Consider the following 24,962-nt stretch of genomic DNA (forward strand, 5'->3'; position numbering starts at 1 on the left):
CTGGGTCTTGTAAATAAAGCTAAGTGTAAGAGAGCAGAAAGCTAGGACAATACAATTAGATTGTTCCAAATTATACTGTGATACATGGGATGTGGAACTTTTATAAATTTATATATAAAAACAATTGGCTGAATATTAAGCTACATTTATTTAAAAGAAAAATTGATTCTAGTTATAAGTTGCTTCTACTTTAATAAGGCACATTTCGTCCAATCACTGCCTCCCAGCTTGCTAATCTTTATACAGTATATTGTACATGTGTGCAATTGTGCCTCAGTGGATGTGCAATCAGTTACTGCCAACAATGGGAATGCCTTAAGCTTTTTTCAGTAAAACGCAAGTGAAAATCCTAAAGCCAAATTGGGTATCAAGTTGAATTTTGTTAATCTAGCTAGCTCACATACTATTGAACTTCCAATAAAAGGGCTGTTACACTTGTAAGAATAAGAGAACATAGCAATTTAACTTCTGCTACCATGTAAAGTCAAGGCAAATCAAAGTCAATAATAGATGTGATAAATCAAACCTTAGCTACTAATAACAAGGGAGGAAATTACTATTTGAAAACATCAACCAAGCTTGTGATTTCTAAATATAACGAACAAAAATAAAGAAAATGCATTGAGTCTTTTGAGTGCTGTGATTAATAAAGGATGTAGACCTTAATAATGTGTTCTGGATAACTACTTGCCGTTGTTCTCAAAAAGCATTTTAGTAACTCTATTATTTTACAGTGACTTATAAGGAATTACAAGCAGACCTGCAACCAAGCCTTGGAATGAACTTGTTCATTTGAACAAAGTTCACTGAACTACCCATGAGATTTGTTACCATAATTGCTAGGTGAATTAAATTTATTTTGGGATAACTCTGTGAATGATTTCTTGTTCATCTTCACGTTCCTTCCCTTCCCCCACCCCTAGCACTCTGCAGTGGGGAAGTCTCAGACCCAAACACTTACTCTTTAAAAATGAAAGTTAAGTTGTTTTTAACCACTTAATTCTATGGAATTGTGTGATTTCTCTGCCATTCCTAGCCCAGTGCTGCATCTGCTTCAGCCAAGAAATGGTGGCCCCATTCCCTGCTCCTATTGGAGCACAACAAAGATTTTCCATACAATCACTTAAGAACAAAATTGTGATTTTGTTCTAATTAATCTATCTAATCTGGAAGATCATATTTTGTCATGTATTCCAAAATGCTGCAGTTTGTGAGAATTATTATTTTATTTTATTTTATTTTATGAAAACATGTAAATACAAAGGTTGAACTGCAGGAGATAGTACTACTACTTCAGCTTTTGTTTAAGATGCAACTCTGACAATGTGGGTGGAGTTCAGCTGAAATCGCAAAGGGAGTGTTCCAAGAGGAAACTAGTGCTATGGAAATAATAATAATTGTTCCACCATATGCTTTAAATTTTCTGGTCCAGTATTTCCACACACACACACACCCCGGGCATGCACTTTGCAAAGCTTACAGTCGATAAGATAAAAAAAGAAGGGGCATTACTGCCTGGAAATGGGAAATACAAAACCACACAAATGTTTTCTTGGTCTGCCCAGTGTTTTGATTGAAGCCTTTACTGATTGGCCTGGTTTGCATGTCTCATTAATCCATAGTGACAATAAAGTATAGTTTATTGTGCTGGTGCCCACTCCTCAGTAGCAGACACTTCACGCCTCTCCTGTTCTTACAGGTGCCACACCAGCAAGGAAATCGGCTATAATCTGGTTTGTCATTATGTTTAAACTCAGGATCAGGGTTTGTTTCTCTCCAAATGAAACACAAGCAGCAGCCAAGAACAAACCTTACCATTTACAAGACCTGGATTATAATTTATAATTATAGACCTGTGGTTTGCAATGTAAACCACATTCTATGTACAATAAGATGTACATCTACTGCATCTGAAAACAGTAACATGGGGTATGTTGTGCCCCATGTTGTGCCCCTATAAATTAAACACTTTGTCATGAGCAGTCTACTTAGGGAATTGTCTTAGTGTAGTTTAGTGTAATATCATCCTTGTGTAAGGCCAACATATAGTCAACTCTGTGAATTACCTTCTTGGAACTAAGCACCACTGATTTCAACTAGATGTCTTAAAACCAAGTAAATGTGCATAGGATTACATTTGGAAATGCACCTTCCTATAAATTAAGCCCACCTGGAAATTCTTCTTCAGGTTAAATGTATCAGCTCCTTTCAACCTTTCCTCATAGGCCTTTTGTCCCACACCACTGGGAAACTGTGTTGCCCTCCTCTGAGTCTGTTCAGATTTGTCTCTGTCAGGAATGGAGAACCTATGGCCCTCCAAATGTTGTTTTACTCAAACTCCCATAAGGCCCAGCCACCATGGCCCAATGGTCAGGGATGATGGGAGTTGTGGTCCAGCAAGATCTGTAGTCCACCAAGATCTGGAGGGTCACAGGTTCCCCATCCATGGTCTTAAAACATCTCAGAACCACAATACCTCAGGGACCACATTTCATATAAACCAACCCATGCTCTGCGATGATCGACTGAGGCCCTTTGTGTGCCTCCATGAGAGGTCCAGAGAGTGGCAACATGAGAACTGGCTTTTTCTGCAGTGACTCCCTGTTTGTGGAATGCTCTCCCCAGGGAAAATTGTCTGGTGTCTTCACTATATATCTTTAGGCGCCAGGTGAAACCGTTCCTCATCAACCAGCCCCTTGGCTGTTTAATATTATGCAGCCTTTTAAATGTGTTTGGGGTGTGTGTGTTTTGTTTTGCTTTAGTTCTATTTATTTGTGCCTTTATTCTGTATTTTTTCTTGTGATCTTTGGGTGAAGGGTGATGTATACATTTAATAAATAAAATAAAATACCCCTCTTAACTATGGTGCCCAGTACTGAACAGAGATGTATTCTGACTCATGCAGAACAAAGTATTATTATTGCCTCTCATTTACTGTACTTGGAAACAGTTTTCTATTAATAGACCCCATTATCCTTTTTTTCAGCCAACATCACATTGCTATTATGTTCAGCTTGTGATTACCATTCCAATATCTTTTTCACATGCACTCCATTCTAGAAGTCTACGTTCAAGTTCTCATAATTATATTTTGCCTAAATGCAAAACTTTTACATTTTTCTCCACTGTATTTCATTCTGTCAATTTTCAGACCAGATTATTTTTGGCTAATCTGTAAATTAACCCCATATGCCATTATTATTATTATTATTATTATTATTATTATTATTATTATTATTATTTGCTTTGGCAAACAACTTGCATCTATTTAAAAGCGAACAAAAAATATTAGGAGAAACTGCTTAAAAAGAACATCAGTGTCTTCAATCCAAGATGGAGGAACTGGAGTGCCTTGTGTAAAAGAAAAACAACCACTACTCAAAATTTTGGAGGAGTCATTGCCTCTGAGTGGTGGACTTTCTCTTCTCCAACCACCTCAAATGTTGTTGCTTTTTAAATCAAAGTTAAGTAACAATGTGAGGTTTGCTTCGAAAGTAGCATGTAAGTACCGGTATCTTCAGTGAAAAATGAATGCATAACATTTGTTCTCAAACTAATTTATTAATGTAATTGCAAAATAGCAGAGTGCTTTATTCCCTCATGTTCTCACTGCCTGTATCAGCATATATATTTTCCCCCCAACAGAATTTTGCCTTACCTAATTTTCCCCATATGATGGAAACTTTTGTACAACCTTTTCCTAGTTGCATAATAAGAGGACATACCTCGTTGTATTTTTAAAACCAGAACTCCTAAGAGGGTCAGAGGAATACAGTCACATGGTACCATCAGCCTTAGACACACACTCTGCACAATAAGTGAAAACAATGCCATAGTGCCACCTAGTGACTAATTTACAAAGTCACTGTTCCATCTCCAGTCCAATCTATGGTCAGTATTCTTGCAGTATAGAATTTCAAAGATGGATATGTCCGAATTCATTTGCCACAATGTCCCAGAAAAAGAAGAAGAATGCTGTTTGTGTTTTCCATATCTCATTGCCTGTCCTGTTCAGAACTGTCTAAGAACCCTGCTGGGTCAGACTGAAGGCCCATCTAGCTCAGCATTCTGTTCTTATAGGGGCCAACCAGAAATTCTGTTCTTATAGGAAGCCCACAAAAATAATTTGTCTATTGGCTGTTAATTTAATTTAGAGGGGGAAAGTAGTTTGTATAATAAATAGTTCAGCTGATTGCGGGGGAGCAAAACTGCATGCAACTGTTCCTCACTTTTTAAGGTTTTTTGTGTGTTTAGCTTTTTGGCAACGGATGTGTAAGTGTAAACAATACATGAATTCAAACATTTGTCATGTGTATGGCTTAATTTCTAAATAAGAGGTATGATGTCATTCTTTACATATATAAAATATTTTTAATGATTTGCAACAAAATATGAACCAAACATTGTTTTCTACAGTTCCACCTCCCTGGAACAGAAGAATAGTAATGTGTCAGATTTTACCATAAGTCTGGTGCGTGCCAGTCTTCCAAGTGTTCATTCAAATATTTATAAAGGGACACCATATTTCAATAAAATTATCTGCATTGGGTGTGTTGTTCAAGGAATGCATCCTTTTTATCAATTTTTCAGCTACAGCAATAATCTATACATTCTGTTCCCATCATGTGATATGTAGGTGTTCAAGTCCTTTCCAGTTTCGTGCTATGAGTAACTGTGCTGCCACCAGGAGAAAAATGATGAGCTGCTTATGAAGTAAATTGAGCTGATCTTTAAATATTTTAATAAATACATGCTGATTTGTAATCACTTATTTCCACAAATAGTCTTTCCCATAATGTCTGCAAAAGTTCACATGACTGCCACCTATGGAAAGGTGTACCAACTGCCTTACTTTCTCTCCAGCACATTGGTAAAGGTGTTCTGTCTATGTAACTATCTTAAAGACGTAAATGTCATGTATAAATTAACTTAAAATAATTCTCCCTTTTGCGAATTAACACTGATCTTAAAGGGTTTTTGGCCCATAAATTGTTCCAGTCTGCCTCTTCGGTGCTGGCACCTAGGACTGTTTCTCATAATTGTTTGGTTGCTAAGCATCATCCATTTTTTTTAGAATGCTCGCTCAGTCTTATTCAAAATAAAATTTTCAAAGGGTGTCAATGGACAAAGGCCATGGAACTTAACTGCTGAGCTTGAAATAAGATGAGTAACTAGAAAGACAAGTAGCTATTTCACATTGCATCCTCCCATCTTTTCCATAATTTGTTTTTGCTGTGAAGAAGTTATTTTTCTAAAAAATAAATAAATGACCAATCTATATAAGCCTTTTTCTTGTAATTTAGATTCCTGTCAGGTGTGTAGAAGGAAGGATGCAATGTGAGTCATACTTGCCTGAAAATCAAACCAGGGCCCTCTTACTTGGAAGCTCTTTCTCTGTCCGTGGTTGTGCAAAGAATAACCTTTTCAAGAAAGGGAGACAAAATAGCATTCTGCACAGTGCTGGAGGTTCATGCGGGGGTGTGGTACCCAGTGCAGGCGGGGAGGCAGCCGCAATGACATCCCACCAGGATCGCGCTGCCAGGGGCATTGCGCTCCCCCACCCCCTTCCTCCGCCAGTGATTCTGCACATGTGTAACTGCATACTTTCCTAAGTAAGTGCTTCACAAGCCCTATTGTGATGAAGACAGCAAGGTTAAACACTGTAGCCCTACCAAGTCAAAATATTACCAGCTGCCACTGCCTGCAACCGCCATCCCACAATGTTTGGGAGAGGGCACCAACCTTCCAGAGCACCATTCCCAGAGGAGTTTTGCTCACAGGAATTCTGAACCCAGCCCTGTACAAATAACAGTAGTAAATCAGTCTCTAAGAATACAGGAATACCTGCAATAACCAGCAGAGGGTGTGGTTAGGCCTCCATAGATTTCACTGTTTATGTACCAGCTTTGACTATGTGTTCAGGATTTATGCTGCTTCAATTTTCATGATTAAATGCCTTTTTTTTTTTTTACCTTAATCCACCAGCGTTTCTCTTCTTTCTACCTCTTCCACACATTCCTGTTCTTTATCAAAGTCTTCCATGAACGACTCTAGCCTTACCTCTCTGATCTCTCCTAAATTACTTCTTCATATTCCACTGTTCCTTTTCACTAATCCATGAAATCTCTGCCCTTCTCATGCCAGTCTTTTCAGGCAGCCCTCTGGATCAGAACAGTATGGTATGTTATTAATGAGCTCTGTTGATTTGTCCCTGTTGGTGATAAACATTTAGTAATAGTAATATTGCCAAACATGCAAAATGCTGAATTACTGTTGAAATACTAAATATATGTTAAATGCTTCTGGCTTCAGGTGTATCTTTTCCTCATGCTTTGATATGTAGGAGTGAGCAAAGTCAAAGAAGATAAGACTTGTTAAAGGTGAAGTATTTTTAAAGTATTGTTACACACTACCCCAATATCCAAGCGGTGTGAGATTCCAGGGATTGCAGGCATGCTTTAACCCAGGGTCTGTTTTCCCTTTTGGGGAATGAGGCACAGCAGAAATTGTGATGTCTTTCTGATATATGGTTTATTTACATATATATACAACCTAAATCCAATGGAGGGATCTCCAGCATTACATTTCAAGGGGTTCTGGCTTCTCCCAAAGCCACAGCACTGGATTCAAAACAGACACCCGCATCCTGCTTTATGACTCTCTCTCTCTCCAGCCACTGCTTAGTAACTCTGTTTCTTAACTCCTAACTGCTATTCTGAACTCTAACTTCCCTAAAATACTGTTACTGTCTTTAGAACTAAACCCTCAGTTGAAGGAGGAAGCACACAATTGCAAATGCGATTTGTCCTTTCATCCTGTGTCACACTTGTGGTTTATCTCTAAGCCAACACATCAAAAGTTAATTAACTTTTACACTTGGCTTAATTAAATAATTAAGTCTAGCACGAAGATTGGTCTAATACTCGAGTCTAACACACATCTTAAGCCAAACAGGTTTGACATCCCCATTTACTGAACTCAGGCATTTGGCACCCTCAACTTATAATAGTATTAACTACTAGGCAGCTGGGGTGGAAAGAGAGGCTGCCAGGGAGGAGGAAGAGTCTGTAGTGGATAAATTTTCACTTCCTAAGTTCTGCTACACTCACACCAAACAAGGTGGAATGGGGAAGGTTGCATTTTTCTATTTCCCCCACATGTCACAGTCATTTTTTCTCTTCTTTCCTTCAGTTGAACAGTGTAAGTAAAGTAAAAGAGGGTGTGTTGGAGGAATGAGAGGGCTTCGGATCCTACCAATCCAATACTTCCTCCATTCAATCCTGAATGGAATCAGAGCAGCTGGTGGCAAAAGCAATAGCAGTGATGGCTTCCTGTGGGACAAGAAGACTCCCAGCAGCAGGCCTTCCTCTCCAAACAGTCTATTTCTCGCTCAGGTGCCTTCCCCAGAATTTTAGGATTGCTCTGTAAGCCTAAACAAATTAGATACTTAAAGTCAGTTCGCTTAAACAGTATTATACTAATGTTTTAAAGAATAACTCTGAACATTAGGTGTTAAGTACCAGCCATGCAAAATTTTAAGATTTTGCATGGCTGGTACTTGGTTGCTGCTGATACAGATTTGCATGGCACTTTTGTCCACAGTCTATTCCATGCCGCCTCTTCAATTTCTAAATCTCAATTCAGTTCCCACCACCTTCTCAAATTTTGCTGAAGAGAAAATCGAACCTCTATAAAAGATTTATACAAAGATATTAGTCCTTTTGTTATATTTTCTTCCACTATTATTTTTTTAATATGTTGACAATTGTCTTGGGGCTTCGTTTTTAACCTGGGAATTTGTTTTAAAGGACCTTAACTGGTGTAATGGCCATGATATCTGAATATTTCCTAATTGAATTTGCATCTCATTAGTGGTAAGCGGTTGTCCATCTTTGTTAAAATATTTCAAATAATACAACTGTTTTATTTCCACATACCTATAATTTATAGGCTCTATATTTATTTTTGAAAACCGGGTAGAAGTGTAATGGAATAATGGGGTGGGAGGCCTTGGATCATTTTGTCCAAATCTTGGAAGTTGAGTGTAAATGGATTTGTAAGCCAGTGTAAAGAGCAGAATTTATTTTATTTTTTTTAAAAAAGTTATTACTTTTATACAGGCTTCATCTATTTCCATGTTCTCTAATGTGCTCCACTGAGTTACCTTATTGCCAGACATTAGGTCTGTAATGTTGCTGAGTTGACATGCATTGTAATCAATGGTTGGGTGAAGATACAGCAAAAGTTATTTTAATATGTGATACGTCTGATTGAAATACGAATTTGTTAAGTTTTGTTTGCCATTTGGACATATGGTCTGGTGGGAGCCAAACTGGTAATGTTTGAAATTAAAATAATACTTTTGGAACAAGTGTCATTTTAGTTTAGTTCCATAACAGAAAGTTTCATTTTGCTCCAGCATCGTATGCCCATATTTATTGTTTTCCATACTTTGCTATAATTTGTCTAATATGATTTGTTTAAATTATAAGTAATCTGAATACTTTTTCTAGCTATTGGGATTTGTAAAATGTTGGGAGGTTTCCTAAAGTTGCAGAGAAGTATGAAAGAACATTACTTCCAATTTTTGAAAATTTACCTTAGACATTTAAAAAACATCTCCAATTCTATACTCAATAACCTCCTAGCATTTACTGGGCCTGATGTATATAAAACAATACTGTCAGCATAAAGTCCCAGAAAGTATTCCTTTCCATTGAAAGTTACACTCTTTCCTGGCAGAATTTCTTGTAATCTCGTTGCTGGGGGTTCTATAATTAAAGCAAATAATACCCATAAATCTTTCTAAATTGTCTGAAGGAACAGGCCATCCCAAAGTGAAACTTGGCAACTGATAGTTGTTGTTTTTTAAATGTATTTTTATTAAAGATTTCTTGATTTACAAAGTATGTGGAATGTGTCTCGTGTATTTTTTCCCTGTATCATTTTTAAAAATCAGTTTCATTTGTTAACCTACTGACAGGTTTGTAATGTAAATCTCTACTGCAACCCACGCACTTCTCACATACTCATGGGCTGTAATTCATTGCACCACCACCTTATTAAATATAGAGACATTACCTCTAACATTGTAGTTAAAGGTGTTGCAATTAGACTTTTACAACTTTTTGAAACTCATCCCAAGAACACTACTGTGAAACTTGTTTAAACATTCAGAGGCATGGTGGATATCGGGAGTACATTGCACTTACCCCTGAAATAATGTTTTGTTTACACTTATGTAGAATTTGACTTACCGGTATTTGGCTCAAGATTTTAAAAGCACTTTAGTATGCAATTGCGTTTTTTTATTTTGGAAAATACGAGTGCTAGGTTACAAGTGTGCAGTTTCTGTCATGCTTCTCTGCCCTTGAAATCTGCAGCAGCACAGAGGATATCATATTGGGCTGATTACTAAAACCCTATCCTCCTCTCACTGAGAATATGGTCCCTGCACCATGGCCGTAGAGAGGATACTACTCCTTGCAAAGTGGATACTCTCACGGAGGAGTACGGTGTTTTACAGTATTGTTGTTATTGAGGAAATTATTATACACATGAGTAGCAGACACAGAACCTGCTAGATGTGTGATTTTTTTGGGGGGGGGGAATCCTCTGGGACTGGATTTTTGGAAATAATTGAATGGAAAAATTTCCTACACAAATGATTTGCAGATTTATAAACTACTTCACAAACACAAGCTACTGACTGAAGCTGTGTACTGTATAAGGTAAATTAGGCTAATGCTGTCTGTCCCAGCTTTTGTTACTGAGCAAATTTGCTGTCCCCGTGTCAGTGGTAAGTAAGCACGAGAGGTTGCACCCCTCCACCAAAGATGTTTTGCTATCCCAAGAATACACCCCTCACTACTGGGACTCGGGAGGCTGATCCCATGATACACCCTGGTATTATATTTGGTCCAATGCTTCATTTTACAGAAGTCTTTACCTGGCCTGCTGCTTCGAACCCAATTACTGCCCACGTGGGCTTAATTCCTCAGAGCAAGACACACTTGTAACATGGCTCTAGACATGACCCTTGGGCACACTTTCTATACCATGCACCCAAGCATAGCTGCCTATTTGTGCATTAGCTAAAATCACCCCTATTTCCCGAGGTGTTTCCTGTAGAGGGTCCCCAAGAGAAGAGAGCAGCTGTTGTGAATGTATTATTATTATTACTACCCTCAGGAAACGCAGCTCATGCTTCGAGCCCAACATGCAGCCCTTTTGCCTATCGTCCTCCATTTCGCGGCTATGCCTTCTGCTAGGCTAGGCTGGCGAGCATTTGCAACCATGCGGCTCAGGCACGAGCACGCACGTCGCCAGAGCCTGCACGTCGCCTCCGAAGGCGTGGAGAACGAAACTCTGCGAATCCACTCCCGCCTCCTGAAAACAGGCCTCACAGGGCGCGGCAGCGACGGGTGTGGAAGGAAAAGCGGCCAACGGCCAGGAACAGCCAAGAGTGGCGAAGGCGCTGCGCATGAAGCGTGCGGGGTGGGGTGGGCCTCTCACGGCTGAGCCGCTGGTGGGCGGGGCGCTGGAGGCGGGCATTGGTCACGTGAGACTGGCGCGAGCTGGGACCGTTGTCCGCGGCTCCACCCCCTCCCCATCGTCAGTCGAGGGTTGCCAGCCGTTGCGCAGCGCCTCTCCGCTTCTTCGCCTCGCGCCGTCTGAGTGCGGCGCCTTCTTCCCGTCCCCATGGCGACCGGGCGGCCTTACCAGGTGGTGGTGTTCGGGGCGTCGGGCTTCACGGGTCAGTACGTGGCCCAGGAGGTGGCGCGGGTGGCCGGCGAGGATGAGCTGCGCGGCTCGCTGCGCTGGGCCGTGGCCGGCAGGAACCGAGAGAAGCTGCAGGCGGCGGTCGATAAGGCGGCCGAGAAGCTGGGTAAGGGAGCGGGCGAGTGGGGGGTGGTTTGCTCTGCTTGGCCCAAGGGCTGCTGTGCTTCTTTCCCTCAAACTGAGAAGCGGAGTCAGGGGAGGCGTGGCTCCAGGTTTCCCTTCTCGGAGTCAAGCCCCGCCACGTTCAAGCGAGAGACAGAGAAAGAGAGCGCCCAGGATGGCGACGTGAGACTTTAACTCAGCGACGTGGCCCCGGACCCGGACCTTAGCCTGATGGCTTCTCTCCAGGGTTGTGGAAGGGAGCGAGCGATGAGGGTGTTCCTAGTGCAGGCATGTCCAAAGTCCGTTTAGGGGGTCTAATCCGGCCCGCCGGTCGGTTTATTCTGGCCCCTGTGGCATTTTATTTCCTAGGGTAAAATCCTAAAAAAAACCTCAACAACTCCAACCCTTTAAAAAAAATCCTTCCAGTAGCACCTTAGAGACCAGCTAAGTTTGTTCTTCGTATGAGCTTTCGTGTGCATGCACACTTCTTCAGATACTGTGCATGCACAGGAAACCTAATACCAAGAACAAACTTAGCTGGTCTCTAAGGGGCTACTGGATTTTTTTTTATTTTTTTTTTACTATGGCAGACCAACACAGCTACCTACCTGTAACTGGAACTAAGAAAACAACTTTTGGTTGGCCCTTTGGTCGGCCCTCATAGCCCTTCACTTCATCAAATGTTTGGACTGGGGGTAGGCTGCTCAGTGCAAAACGGCCAGGTCGCCCATGTCAGCAGCCTGTCAGGCGAAGAGCCCTGCTAGACCAGACCAAAGGACCACCTAGTCTGGCTGCATCTTGTTTCTCCGCAGTGGCCGGACAGGTGACCGCAGAAGCCCACAAGTATAGAGCCATGACATTCAGCTGTCATGACCAGAACCATAGCTAGGTGATCTTGCGCCCCTGGCAAACAGTTCAGATTGCACCCCCTAGCCATGGACACATTAGCTCTTCTTTTCGCCTCTCCTCCACCCCCCACCCCCACCATTCAATTCACCCTTTATTTAAAACCATTTCTTATGAGGCAATAATCAATATTTATATTTATGGACATATTTTTAGCTGATTTTACCCTTGTTATGTTACCATACCCTTGTTATGGCCCTGGTCCTGACCAGTAGTTGCTGATAGACAGGACGGGCCCGTGCAGGATAGGCCTAATTCTTTTTTTGGAGCTATGTGAATGAGTGGTGGTTCCTCCCATCTTACTGATTCAGGGCAGGTGAGTGTGTAGGGAGCATATATCACTGTGCAGCCATCCTCTCCTGAGATCAAGCAAGCGGGAAGATTTCCATCCCATTTAAGGGCAGGGGTGATGGTAGCAGCCTATTACAAATCTGGTCCAGATAATAGCCCTTCCAAGTCCAAAGGGCTTTATGGTTTTTATTGTGCTTATTCTCACAGCAACTTTAGCTGTGAAGTTGCCATTGTTTGCAGAAGGGAATTGACAAGGCGACCCTAACCCAACAAAGAGGCCTGTGTCTCTGCTGTGTAAATTAAGCTGTTTCCTAACTGCTTCTAGCAGGGGTGTGGGCAGGGTAAGCCTTACTCTTAGACTTTAGTGGGGTGAATTTAGTTGCACCTTTATTTTTGGTGCTGTAAGTTACACTGAGCTCAAGCTCCATGAGCGAGACCAAATGAGTTAGGATGCTTTGCAATTTCCCACCTTTAACACACCCCTTTGTGCCTTCCACGCCAGCTTTCTTTACTCCAGCATAGCTTCCTCAGCCATTAGCTCCATTAGCTCTGCTGAAAGAACAGCAACGTTTGACTCCTCTCCAAATTTTTCAATTCTTGCTGATCATTGTAGGGTCTCTGTAACTAAGAATTACAGTGGTACCTCAGGTTAAGAACTTAATTCGTTCTGGAGGTCCGTTCTTAACCTGAAACTGTTCTTAACCTGAAGCACCACTTTAGCTAATGGGACCTCCCGCTGCCGCTGTGCCGCCAAAGCACGATTTCTGTTCTTATCCTGAAGCAAAGTTCTTAACCTGAAGCATTGTTTCTGGGTTAGCGGAGTCTGTAACCTGAAGCGTCTTTAACCTGAGGTACCACTAGTGGCTGAGCTTGCTTTTTTCCTACTCCTTCCCAGCCCCTTTTCCTGTTGTGTCATGTCTCTTTGATTGCGAGCCTGAGGGCAAGGACTGACTTTTCTTTGCAAGCGACTCTGGCATCAGGAGAGTAGGATAAATATGCTTGATAATAATTTATGCTCATTTATGGCTGGCAACTGGGGTGATGGGAAGATACACAGTGTGCTAACCTCTCCCACCCATTTTACCTGGGGATTAGGATTGCACTGTGAAACCAAGAATTTGTGATATGGCCATAAAAGAGGTGGGTATTGAACCCAAGTTTGCCAAACCCAGCTGGATGATGCTGTTTGTGATACATATTTTTTTACTGCAAAGTTGGGTGGATTTGATTTAAATCAGACTGATTTAAATTACTAGTCAGTAAGGCTCAGGGTGGATTTTTTTGATTTAAATCGATTTTTTAAAAATTTAAATCCACCCTGAGCCTTACTGACTAGTAATTTAAATCGTGATTTGCTGCAAAGGGTTGTTTCCTTTTTTTCCTGACCAATGACCATAGTTATTTCTGGTTTGCTAACAACCGGAATGTTTCCATGACTTAAAATTGTAGCTTCAGGGAGCAATTCTAGCACCCATCTGGGAGCAGCAGGGCTGGACTCTGCTGCAGAGCCACTGCCACTTCTGCAGTCCTGCTACTCACGCTCGCAAGGGCAGAAGCAGCTTCATTACGTTTTCCTCTGTCGTCTTTAGGCAGGCATTTCAGTTGCGCCCAAATAAGGTCTATTGCCTGTAGCTGGACCAGCTTAAAATCTAGTGGATCATTGGCCAGCACAACCGGTCCTCTTCCCACCCTAGAAAAGTTTGTTTCAGGGGTTTTTGCTTGTTGGTGCTAGCAGTGATTTCTGCCCAGCCATGGTTTTTTAAGGACCTCTGCAGTTGTGGAAGTCCCCCACCAATGGAGTCAGGCAGCCCTAAGTGGAGAGACACCTCTGCTACATCCAAACATCCTCCAGTGCAGTGTATTGGGGCCTTGTATAACTAACTGTTAGTTGCATACATGGGCCCATTTCTTGTTTAAAATGTCAGTTTTTTCTGTGTTCTTTGTCATTTTGTGACAGTGTGAGTTCTCTAGTTCTTGCTGTTTCAGACATTGTGCTTCTCCAACTATTAATTCTGTTACTTTGTCCTGACTTGTATATGCTAGCCTTTTCTAGTTAGAGGTTCCCACGCTTGTTCAGTATAACTGAGTCAAGCATTGTTTCAGATTTCTTAGCCCACACAATTTTTCTTGTGAAAATTCTTGTTGGTTCATTAATGTGTTTCAGTTGACATTTGTTGCATTCTTTTGCTTTATAGCCCAAGGCTTTCTGGGGCTGGGAAAATGTATTGGTTCTGATATTGCATGAATAAATGTACGGTAGTCCTGGGAAAAGGTTGTGTGGTGCTGAGGTTGCTAGGTTAAATCGTACTTAAGGGGGAAAACACTTGAAACTGATCTTTAAAACCAGAGTTGTTGCTCGTTCTAAGCCAATGGCTAAAATAAAATGTCATAATGATAATCTTGTGACATGCACTTACATGGTTGACTTGCTGCATTGTAGTTTCCAATAATTTCTTGAGATTTTTCTGGTCATCTTTTGTGACAAGAATTCCCATCTTCTGATGTGCACAGTTGTTTTATACTAAAAAAGCATATTTGGGGGGGTAGATGTTTGAATTCATATCAGAACAAAGTAACCTATTTTGCAAATGTACTGTAGTTGAAAAATTAAAGGATTTTAAAATGACCTGGGTTTCATCCATTCATCTAATAATTCATAACTAAATAATGAAGGTTAAGAAAAGGCAATGGGTATATTAGAGAGCAATTATTATATAGTGCCAGGCTTCTTTTATAACATTTCTCTTTTACATTTTCAGGGAAGACAGAGCTGAAGTCAGAAGTTGGCATAATACTGTGTGATGTCAGTGATCCATCCTCTCTTGCTAATATGGCTAAACAAGCTGCTATTGTTCTGAACTGTGTAGGCCCAGTAAGTATTTTTCTCTTTTGGAAAATGAATAAGTAAAAAAGCTCCCATGATACTAAAAGCTTTAAAAATGAAGATTCAATATATTGCAATATTTTTATTACCTTAGCAAACATTGAAAAAGAAATCTTTTCAAAGTATGTCAACCAAAATATTTTCTGGATGAATAAAAGTTAAAGGGGTAGCTCTGCTGTCTGCCATTGTGAAACAAAGGCATATATTAATCCTATATTTTTACTTATTAATTTATAATGTTTGTATCACTCTTCTATAGTGGTGAACAGATATTAAAAGTAATTATGAGGCAGTTGTTATCAGAAAGGGTTGTAATTTAATAATGTTGTTTGGCATTTGAAGTACAGTAATCTCTCAGTTTACACAAGGGGTCAGTTCCAAGGGTTATATGTATAGGCAAAAATTGTGTATAGACAAGCTCGTGGAGCTGCCCTGCAGCTAGCAGGTGAGAGGGAGAGAGAGCGCACCCCCAGTACTCTCTCAGAGCCTGCACACGGAGCAGGTCTTGCCCAGAGTGTTTGGGTTATTCAGTGTGAAAAGAGCTTTTAAACACACTGCCATGCTTGCTGGACAAGACCCATTCTATGCGCTGGCTGTGGAAGGCTAGTTGTTCATGCAAGATTTTGCATCCTAGAGGCAGCCTGCACGCCAGGCAGGCCTTACCCAGCAAGCCAGGCAGTGAGCTTAAAATCTCTTTCTGTGCCAGGTAACCCAAGTAGGCCTGATGTGAGAAAAGCTTTTAAGCTTTCTGCTTTGCTTGGAACTTGACTTCAGTCAGCCCACCTTCAGTTACAATGGTTGAAATTGTGCAAGTCAGATGTGCATAAAATGAGGGATTATTCTAGTTTGACCTTGTGAAATCGGCTTATGCCCAGCCCTCACTAGCAGATATTAAGATGGTGAAGTAACTTCATTAAATAGGTTAGAATGTGGGCAGAGTGATTCCTAGTTTCACCATTCCACCACTACATATTTGCAAGCTTAGAAATCAGCAAGAAGGGCTTGGCAGTCCTTTGAGGCCATTGTAAAATGTACAAGACTGTATTAATAATAGCAGCTGAACCAATTCAATTTGTTTCTTGACACAACCCAGAGTGTATAGTGAACATCTAAATAATTCTTGCCATAATTAATTTCCTTGTTTATACTAATTATACTTGCAGTTATTAAGTAAAGTAAATAGCTGATAAATTGCTGTATGTGGAAAATATGCTGCTGCTTTCCCCCAAAACAGTGCCTATTGCAGCTGTGTGTGGTGAGGCGGTGGGAAGGCAGATGAAGAGGAAGGCATTGTTGCTTCATTCTCAGTTGCAAAGTTCTGCCAGTTCATTAAATCTAGAGTAAAGGTTAATAATTGAAATGTGAATGCTGTAGTTGTGGTAGAGGAGGTAGGAAAGGATTGCATGCAGAGGGAGATATTTCTTAAAATCTGAATGCAAATTAAATAGTTTTTATCATTGTGTTTATTGATTAAAATTTCATTAGAAATTAAAATTGCTTCAAATAACCTTGTTCAAATAGGTAAACATAGTTAGAAAACGTTCTGTCTTTATTAAAGCAGCATAGTATTATTTATAAAATTAGTAATCGTTTTATTCTTACAGTACAGGTTTTTTGGTGAGCCTGTGGTGAAAGCTTGTGTTGAGAATGGTACAAGCTGTATCGACATCAGTGGAGAACCTCAGGTATGAGAAACTGAGAAAACAAGCCAGATTCGTAATTGTATTAAGACATTATTCGTATTTGTACATCTTACCATCATGCAGGTGGGAGTTTTTTGTGTGTGTGTGTCCAACTTTGTGATACTGCCATTGAATAGCAGCTCCTGCACCATCCTAAGCATCAGCAGCAAGGGATGCTGAGTTTGCTTGTACTGGTCCCCCTTCCTGTCATCCATCTCAATAAATGTTTTGATAATAATATAATAACCTTCTGTAATGTTCCAAAATGGAGCATCAGCCACTGAATATAGTGCCAGTGACAGAGCTATGAAAGTTATCATCTTAGCTTGAACATTGAGACAGAATATTATCTATTTTTCAGTACAATGTTTCATTTCTTTCAGTTCCTGGAAGGAATGTATCTGAATTACAATGACAAAGCTGCAGAAAAAGGAGTATATATTATTGGAAGCTGTGGCTTTGACTCTATCCCAGCAGATATGGGAGTATTGTACACCAGAAATTCTTTGAAAGGTGACGCTTAAACTTAATCACAATTTTGATATGTGGTGCAGAAATTATTTTCCTTGTGGAGTGTTAAATGATATTTGAGTGGTTAGGAACAATAATGTGCTCTGCAGTCTGCTTCTTCTGTAATTCTTCACAAGGACTGATGTTGCTACAATATATTTGTTATGGTTACCAGAATTATGCTGTATTAAGCTATGCAATTATAAATATCTTCAGTTACCTTCATCTTAAAATAATGTACATGAATCAGTTCTTCTGCTGCATTAGCAAAAGAACAAAAACTTGGAGCTTATGCTCCTTAATGGAATGGAGTATGGAGCTAGAAAGGGATATAGAAATAACATAGACCGCTCCATTTCTGTAGTGAGTTGCTTGCACACATCCCAAGTAGAAACAGGGCTTGTTATGGCCTATGGAGATTTTTCCAATGTCTAAAGTGTGCTTAATTAGAAGTTGCATAATTCTGGAAATACTATCATTAAAATAGGTTGTGTGCAACTTAAAACAAGGTGACAGATTCAGTACTATAGAATCTCAAATGAAATGGTGAGCAAGCTGTTGCTTCTCAGTACAGGATTTCCAATGTGTCATGGTATCTTCATTTATCCAATGCCATGACAGCCTGAGTATAAACTGCTGTTTATCCTTTGTTACAACCACACTTAATGATTAATTTCCCCCCTAAAGGTACATTAACTGCAGTTGAAAGTTTCCTGACTGTAAAATCTGGACCAGAGGTTGGTTGATTTCTTGATTAGCTAAGTTTATTGTAGGTACCTATCATATAGACATATAAAAATAAATTATTACACTGGCTGTTGTATTGGTAGTGGTAGCCTACAAAGCATCACTCTTTAATGCTTGTTCTGTTATAGCGCTTCTAGTACTCAAGTAACGCAATACCAGTTTGATAGCCTTACCTAAGCATATGCTTGCTGTTTTGGTAAGGTCAGGTGGTAAGAAATTGTTTTATTGCTGATGTTGGGTAGATAGCTACTTAACATTTGTTAAAAATAAGTGATTGGAGAGGGAGCAGACAATAACAATATTTTATAACACTGTTGTAGGAGGAGTAGATGCAATAATAAACTCAGCCCAGTCTAGTAAGACACATCCTTGAGCAGAAGCTAGCCACCAGAGAAAACTAATGCCAGATTAGTCACTAGAATGCACTCACACTCCTGCTTCCTACAGCAGCTAAATGCCATAGGAGCAGACACACTAATCTTGCAAGGGGACAGGAGAGGTGAAGTGAGAAAATGGTCTTGCTTCCGATCAAGTATATAGCTTTCAGCTATACTTTTATTTAGTCACTGAATCAGGTGTGTGAGTAAGGTATGTCTTCATTATTGTGGCTAATGGTATAGATGTGTTGCGAGTATAGTATATCGAATTAACATAGCATTTTAACAGGGTTCCTGCATTCATGATGGGACCTGGAAATCAGCTATACATGGCTTTGCAGATCAAGACAATCTGAAAAAAATTCGAAGGCAAATAGGACACAAACCCCTTCCAGTGACTGGAAGAAAGCTTAAGAGAAGGTATACTACTTTTGTGGATTAGAATTTATTGTTTACATAGCTCAGAAGATGTTTCCAGAAGGAATGTAAGGTAAGGAAAATTGTAGATGCCTTACATTTTCCTGAAAGGAAGCATTCTGGTGGAATTTCTTTATACAGATTTGTGTGCTTGAAAGAACAAGTTTTAGATAACGCCTTGTCTCAAACACACTTTGCCAAGCTTTGTTTTAATTGTCTTGGCTTCTGTTTTTGCAGAGGTGCAGTGTTTTACAGTAATGAACTTAAACAGTATTCCATTCCGTTCATGGGATCAGATGTCTCTGTAGTAAAACGAACACAGCACTATTTGCACACAGACCTGAATGAAACACCTGTAAGTTTACTTAAACATCTATTTTTAAAATGTCCTATCATCAGTGAAATCTTTGAATCTGATACTGTGAAACTTGCAATAATATGCATAGTTGCCTGAGGGGAAGTCATATTGAATTAATGTGCATAACACTGCAAAATTACAGGCCTGTGTACTTTATGAGCTTCTGGGAAATCTTATTACTGTACTGCTGAATGTCTGTGACCACTGCCACTTTCTTTATACACACACACACACACACACACATATTTGTATTCATTTTATAGGAAAAAACATATACGACAAATACAAAAACAAACACAACACAAATAATTCTTATAAAATCATCACATTTTCCCTCTAACATCTTGGGGCAACTTCCCCCGACCTCTGCTTTCTGAGTTTCATTTCCGTTCTTCATTGACAGATTCATAGATTAACCGAATAACCATTATTATTCATTTACTTATTGACTCCTTATCCATTATTATTTACCTAATACATTTTATAATATATATCACTTACACCTTACTTAATACCGAAAACCTATAACTACTTCCCTAGGGCCTCTAAGATTTAAAACCATTTTGTGGGAATATTCATGTAGCTCTGTCAAACAGCAAGGCTGTCATCGCTCTTTCTGCAATGGTGCCACATCATAACATATTTGTGTTATTGTAAGTGTAGTACTAAAAGAAAATTGTATTTCTTTTAATGCCTCCAGCTGCTCTTACAGTGCACACAGTTAAAGCTAGCAATCACGTCTAGCCTATTTCTGGATTTATTCTTTGTCACCTATGCAAGGCTTCATTGTTTCTGAATTGTTGCTCTTTAAGATCTGTACAGTGGTACCTCGACTTACGAAGATAATCCGTTCCGAAGGCGCCCTCATAAGTCGAAATCTTCATAAGTAAAAAAACACCACATTGAAAACCTCGTAAGTCGAGGTATCGTGCCGCCGCTTCCCCTTCGTAACTCGAAAATTTTGGAAGCGGTGGCCATTTTTTTTACTTCCAGAACTGATTTGGAAGTCGAGTAGCTCGTAAGTCAAGGTACCACTGTATTCTGGAACTGTTTATACATAAACTGACAATTTTTCATTGATACAAAATTTCTCTTCTTTTCAGGTGCAATATGCTGCTTATGCGACTGTGGGTGGTCTTGGATCTGTTATTAAGCTAATGTTTGCTGGCCTTTTATTTTTAATGCTTGTGAAATTCAACTTTGGAAGAAAGCTCCTGCTAAAAGTAGGTTTTGTTTTAAATGCTTTGGAAGTTTGATTCCCCCCCCCTATTATTCTGGAATTTATTATGGGTTGTCTTTATTTCAGTATCCTGAATTTTTTTCTGGGGGACATTTCACAAAGGAAGGACCAACAGAAAAACAGGTACCTACTTTTGTTCTTAGGTGATTGTATTTTTGATGTGACAGTTTTCTACATAATTACAGTGTCACAGGAATACTTTTATATGTGTAAAAGTGGCTGTTGTTTCTATATCTTTTGATTACGTCTGATATCTTTGTGTGTATGAGTAGTTTTCTCCTGTTTTTAGTATTGTTTATATTGCATCAGTAGTATATTGTGACCTGTGGACTAGCTTACTAATTGCAGCAATGGAAAATTCCTTAATTCTATGTGAGACTGTAGTTTAAATACTGGGGAAATTGTGGAGGAGGAGGCATCTTGGGGTCTTTCAAGTGGAATCGGTCAAGGAAAGGGATGATGGGTAGGCTGATAATGGAGTATAATAAGCCCACAACTTACTGAGGTTACATTCCAGGGATTGCGCATAAAGCCAAAATAGTGTACAGTCAAAATCCAGAGTTCAGTGTTGGGTGGGATTGTCAAAATCATTTTTTCCAAGAACGCTGCACCCTTTTCATTTTTTAATAATTATTTTGCCAAGTGCATAAAGCTGAATACACACAAGTTTAATGTGCTTAAGTTGAGGGCTTGCTGTTCTAATATTGGGACACTGTGAATATTGAAGTAAACATTCAGCAGACATGTTTAACCCATGTGTAGCATAAGTTCTTAGGTGAGCACTAGGAGAGCAAGCGAACAGTAGTCCTCCTGTTGCTTGAAGGCAGGAAAATGGCATCACTCCAACGGAATCTTTGACCCAGGCCTTTCTTGGGGTGACAGTTTGTTTTCCTGCCTTGTTTGAAATGGATCTATCTTGCTTGTGCTATTCTGGCCTTCCCTTGTTGTTCAACAGCTTGTGAAATTTTGTGGTGTGAATCTGTCCTTGTGTTGGATCCAGTGCTTAACAGTCTTCAATCAAAGTTGAGGGGGGGGGGGAGGAAGCGCAGCTTAAATCTGAAACCCTTATCTACTCTATTCAGACTATGAACCTTTTCTACCTGCTTTTGCAGTTTCTTATTCAAAAACTAGCTTAAAAGCAGTATTTGAGACCAAACTTGTGGCAGGACCACAGATAATTTTAACTTTATGAAGGTTAAATGGCAATATAAGAGTGCTGGATTGGATTATAGCAAAGACAGACTGGAACTTCAAATTTATTTTATGGGTGGTAAATACCACATTTTTGCAAGTATTCAGCCAAATCCATTGTTAGGAGAAGTACTAATAACTGGCTTCTTTTGCATAGCATTTTACAGTGTTATGGTTGTAGTTCACTGTAGTTAAACGGGACTGAAATTCAGTGGTATAAGCAGTAATGTGTCTTTGATAGAAACTGGCATTGCCTAGAGATTTGATGCTGTTTCTTTCTTTTTTGAATTCCAGATGGAAGGGTCATCCTTTGAAATGACCTTTTTTGGTGAGGGATACAGAACAGAAGAAGATTTACAACTGGGCAAACCAAATGTGAAAATCTGCACCCAAGTAAAGGGACCAGGTATAGAAAATTTTGTATAACAATATACCTTCACATATCATAGGTTTTGTACAAGATTTGCTCAGGTGCCCTTCCTGTTTAGGGGCTTGTTGAGGAAGGTTTGGCTGCTTTTTATGAAATGCTTTCAATTTAGCTGAGCACATAGTGGTGCTGTTCGATTCTGATTATACTGTGATTTGTGACAAACGGGTAGATGATTGCTTTATGTACTGCTCATAAGGTTACTGGGAGAGTTAGACTGTGTGTGTTACTTTCGTATGTTTATTTGCTTTATTTTCAGCAAGTATATAAACTAAACGGTACATACATGTACAGCCCGGGGGGGGGGGTGCTAGCAGGATGGTACTGGCCCAGTGTTTAGGGAGATGTTTAATCTTGAATCAAAGGTAATTCTAGAAATGATAGAAACAGAAGTAATTTTATTTGTATGCTGCCTTTCCACAGTTCAAACCACACTCAAGGTGGCTTACAACGTGAAAAAGTATATAACTGCAACATAACAAAAGTAGTCATAAACAATAAATAAAATGTCAAAAAATACACAACCTGGCTGAACAGTTTCCGCATAGCTCATAAGCTCTGAAATTAGGATAGAGAAAACAAACAGCAACACCCCAACCCAAGAGTCAAAATGATAGGTGTAATTGAAGTGTTTTCCCCTCCCTCATCTTTTTGTAGAGGCTGGCTATGTTGCTACACCCATTGCAATGGTTCAGGCAGCTGTGGCACTTCTGAAGGACAAATCTTCTCTTCCTAAAAAGTAAGCCTTAATTTTCTTGATGTAAAATAGCTTACACTTTCAGGGTTCTTAGCAGCCTTTAAATTATTTAGCTGTAATAATATATGATTTCTTTCGTTTTAAAAATCTTTGTATTCTTACCATTTCATTTGTTTGCCACCCTGGGCTTTTTGGGAGGAAGGATGGGATACAATTGAATAAATAATAATATATTAGCCTGAAAGTAAGCATCGAAGTGATTGAAAGCACTGCACAATTCTATGGTGTAGTAACTTCCCTTTCTCTCACTTTGTCAGCCAGCATTTGCATTAAACTTTCTGTCAAGTTGAGTTATTACAAACATGTGAAAAAGTGCTTGAGTGATAATGCTATTATATCTGCGAATGACCTTAATTCAAGTTGTAAGGTGCAAGCTTTAGGTCATTCAATGGTTTGTAAATCACAATATTTATTTATTTATTAAGAAATAGTAAAATTTCATATCTTAAGAGATTATACCAGAGCTTGCTTGTCAAGTTCAGTATTAAAAACTATAACAAAGTATTTCAATCAGTTACATTATTAAGCTTTTCTATGCATAGTTCATTTGTTGAAGGTTCACAGGGGGGAGTGGAACTTAACTATCCCATTTTCAGTAAGTATTTGTTCATAATAAGTGTTAAGCTTGCTTGCAGCTATATGTCACTAACCCCAAATGTGCGGCTGTTTTACAGGGGTGGTGTCTATTCTCCTGGGGCTGCATTCTCCAATACAAAACTTATTGACAGGCTCAAGAAGCATGGAATTGAGTTTTCTGTTATTAGCCAGCCTGAAGTCTGAAACAAGAAAAAACACCCTGAAGGCTGCATGACTAACAATCTTGTATACCAAAAAGATCAGCTACAAAAGGTTGCTAAGTTTAATAAAATACTGACATAATCTTATGTAATGTGAAAACATGTTTCATATCGTTGCTCAAAATGGGAGTAAGACTGAACTTTTACTACTGGAAATGCGCACTGTAGCACAGCAATAGTTAAATGAAAAGAAAACTATATTAATAGTGCTTTTTAGAATCAAGGGCTTGATTGAACTAGCTGTGGTAACTAACAAATTATAAGTAGCAAACCAGTAACAAATTACAACTGTAGTATTTTTATTCAGAATTGTGAAAGTTGACTTTACTATAAAATCTGTGCCTTAATTAACTCCCTATGAATGAGAAAGCAAACTGAAAAAGCAAAAGGGTGGTTTCAGTAAGTTGTATGGGCATTCCTTCAGACAGGTTTCCCTAGCCTGCTATACCTGTCATGATTAATACTGTAATCTACACTCATACAGACTGGGATCAAGTCCCCTTGACAACTGAAGTTTCTCTGATTAAACATAGTTCTTTTGCCACTAATGGAACCAATTCATTATGCTTAAGTTAGGTCTCATGGTACTTAGCTGGACTCTGCCTACAGTCTTTTTCCATATGAGCTTGGTGGAGGGGAGCGTAGTAATATTCTTGCTTGAATTGGTGCTTCATTGCATACGTGATCAGTTAACATTCCTTTCCTGTGTACTGAGACATCCTTAAGGCAGGCGAAATATGTCATTGTGAAAGGAAGAAAGATTTCTAGCACTTATTAATTCCCTTTGTTCTCATTTTTCAGTGTAATAAAAGAGGGTTACAATTTTGCTTGGTTTCTGTTTAACTCAACACAGATCACTGTACTTAAAGGTCAACCATTTTAATTAGCATTATCTAATGTGCTTAGAATAAACTATGCCTTAAGCAATAATCCACTGTCATTTTTAGTTGACCATGGAATGGAACTAGAATACAAGTTAAGTCCCTCTTTTAAGCCCAAATTACAGGTAGGGTGCTAAGGGTATTGCATGTAACAGCAAGGGCCCTTTTGTGTAAATTAGTTTCTGCTTTTCCCTTCTAGCTGCTCTAGCCTCCCTGCCACACATTCCTACCTTCAGGAGCATGGGGCTTTTTTAAGGAACATAAGAGGACATCCAGGTGGCAGTTTGTTTTCTGATCCACTTGAGTTCACTATCAGTTGGGGGGGGGGAACTGCACCATCCCAAATAATGTGACATGCAGCTTAAAAATAAAATTTTGCTAAAACTGAAGCAGAGGATCATCCCTACCCCAATTACATTCCCAAGTGTTTTTCAATTAACTAGCAGGAAGTGCACAGGGCTGCTCAGGTATTTTCAGAAATCAAAAAATACTGCGATTTTTAAATGGCTCCTGCAATTTGTGAGTTTGGACCCGTGCCACCAAAATTCAGGTGAAGTCATATTTTGGTCCACCAGTTGGAACAAAGGTGTGCCCAGCACCCAAACAGTGACAA

General features: G+C 39.6%; 1 protein-coding gene across 1 annotated transcript; it reads left to right on the top strand.

The window, feature by feature from the left end:
• Positions 1–10,594: 10,594 nt before the first annotated feature.
• Positions 10,595–23,483, top strand: SCCPDH (saccharopine dehydrogenase (putative)). The gene is made up of 12 exons (XM_033144399.1): positions 10,595–10,888; positions 14,841–14,953; positions 16,570–16,650; positions 17,031–17,160; positions 17,845–17,894; positions 18,571–18,701; positions 18,936–19,053; positions 20,160–20,279; positions 20,363–20,419; positions 21,782–21,893; positions 22,572–22,653; positions 23,346–23,483. Exons 1-12 carry the CDS (start codon positions 10,702–10,704, stop codon positions 23,449–23,451), a joined length of 1,287 nt encoding a protein of 428 aa, XP_033000290.1. The 5' UTR covers positions 10,595–10,701; the 3' UTR covers positions 23,452–23,483.
• Positions 23,484–24,962: the final 1,479 nt, after the last annotated feature.

The sequence above is a fragment of the Lacerta agilis genome, chromosome 3 (assembly GCF_009819535.1).
Source record: "Lacerta agilis isolate rLacAgi1 chromosome 3, rLacAgi1.pri, whole genome shotgun sequence".
NCBI classification, from domain to species: Eukaryota; Metazoa; Chordata; class Lepidosauria; order Squamata; family Lacertidae; genus Lacerta; species Lacerta agilis.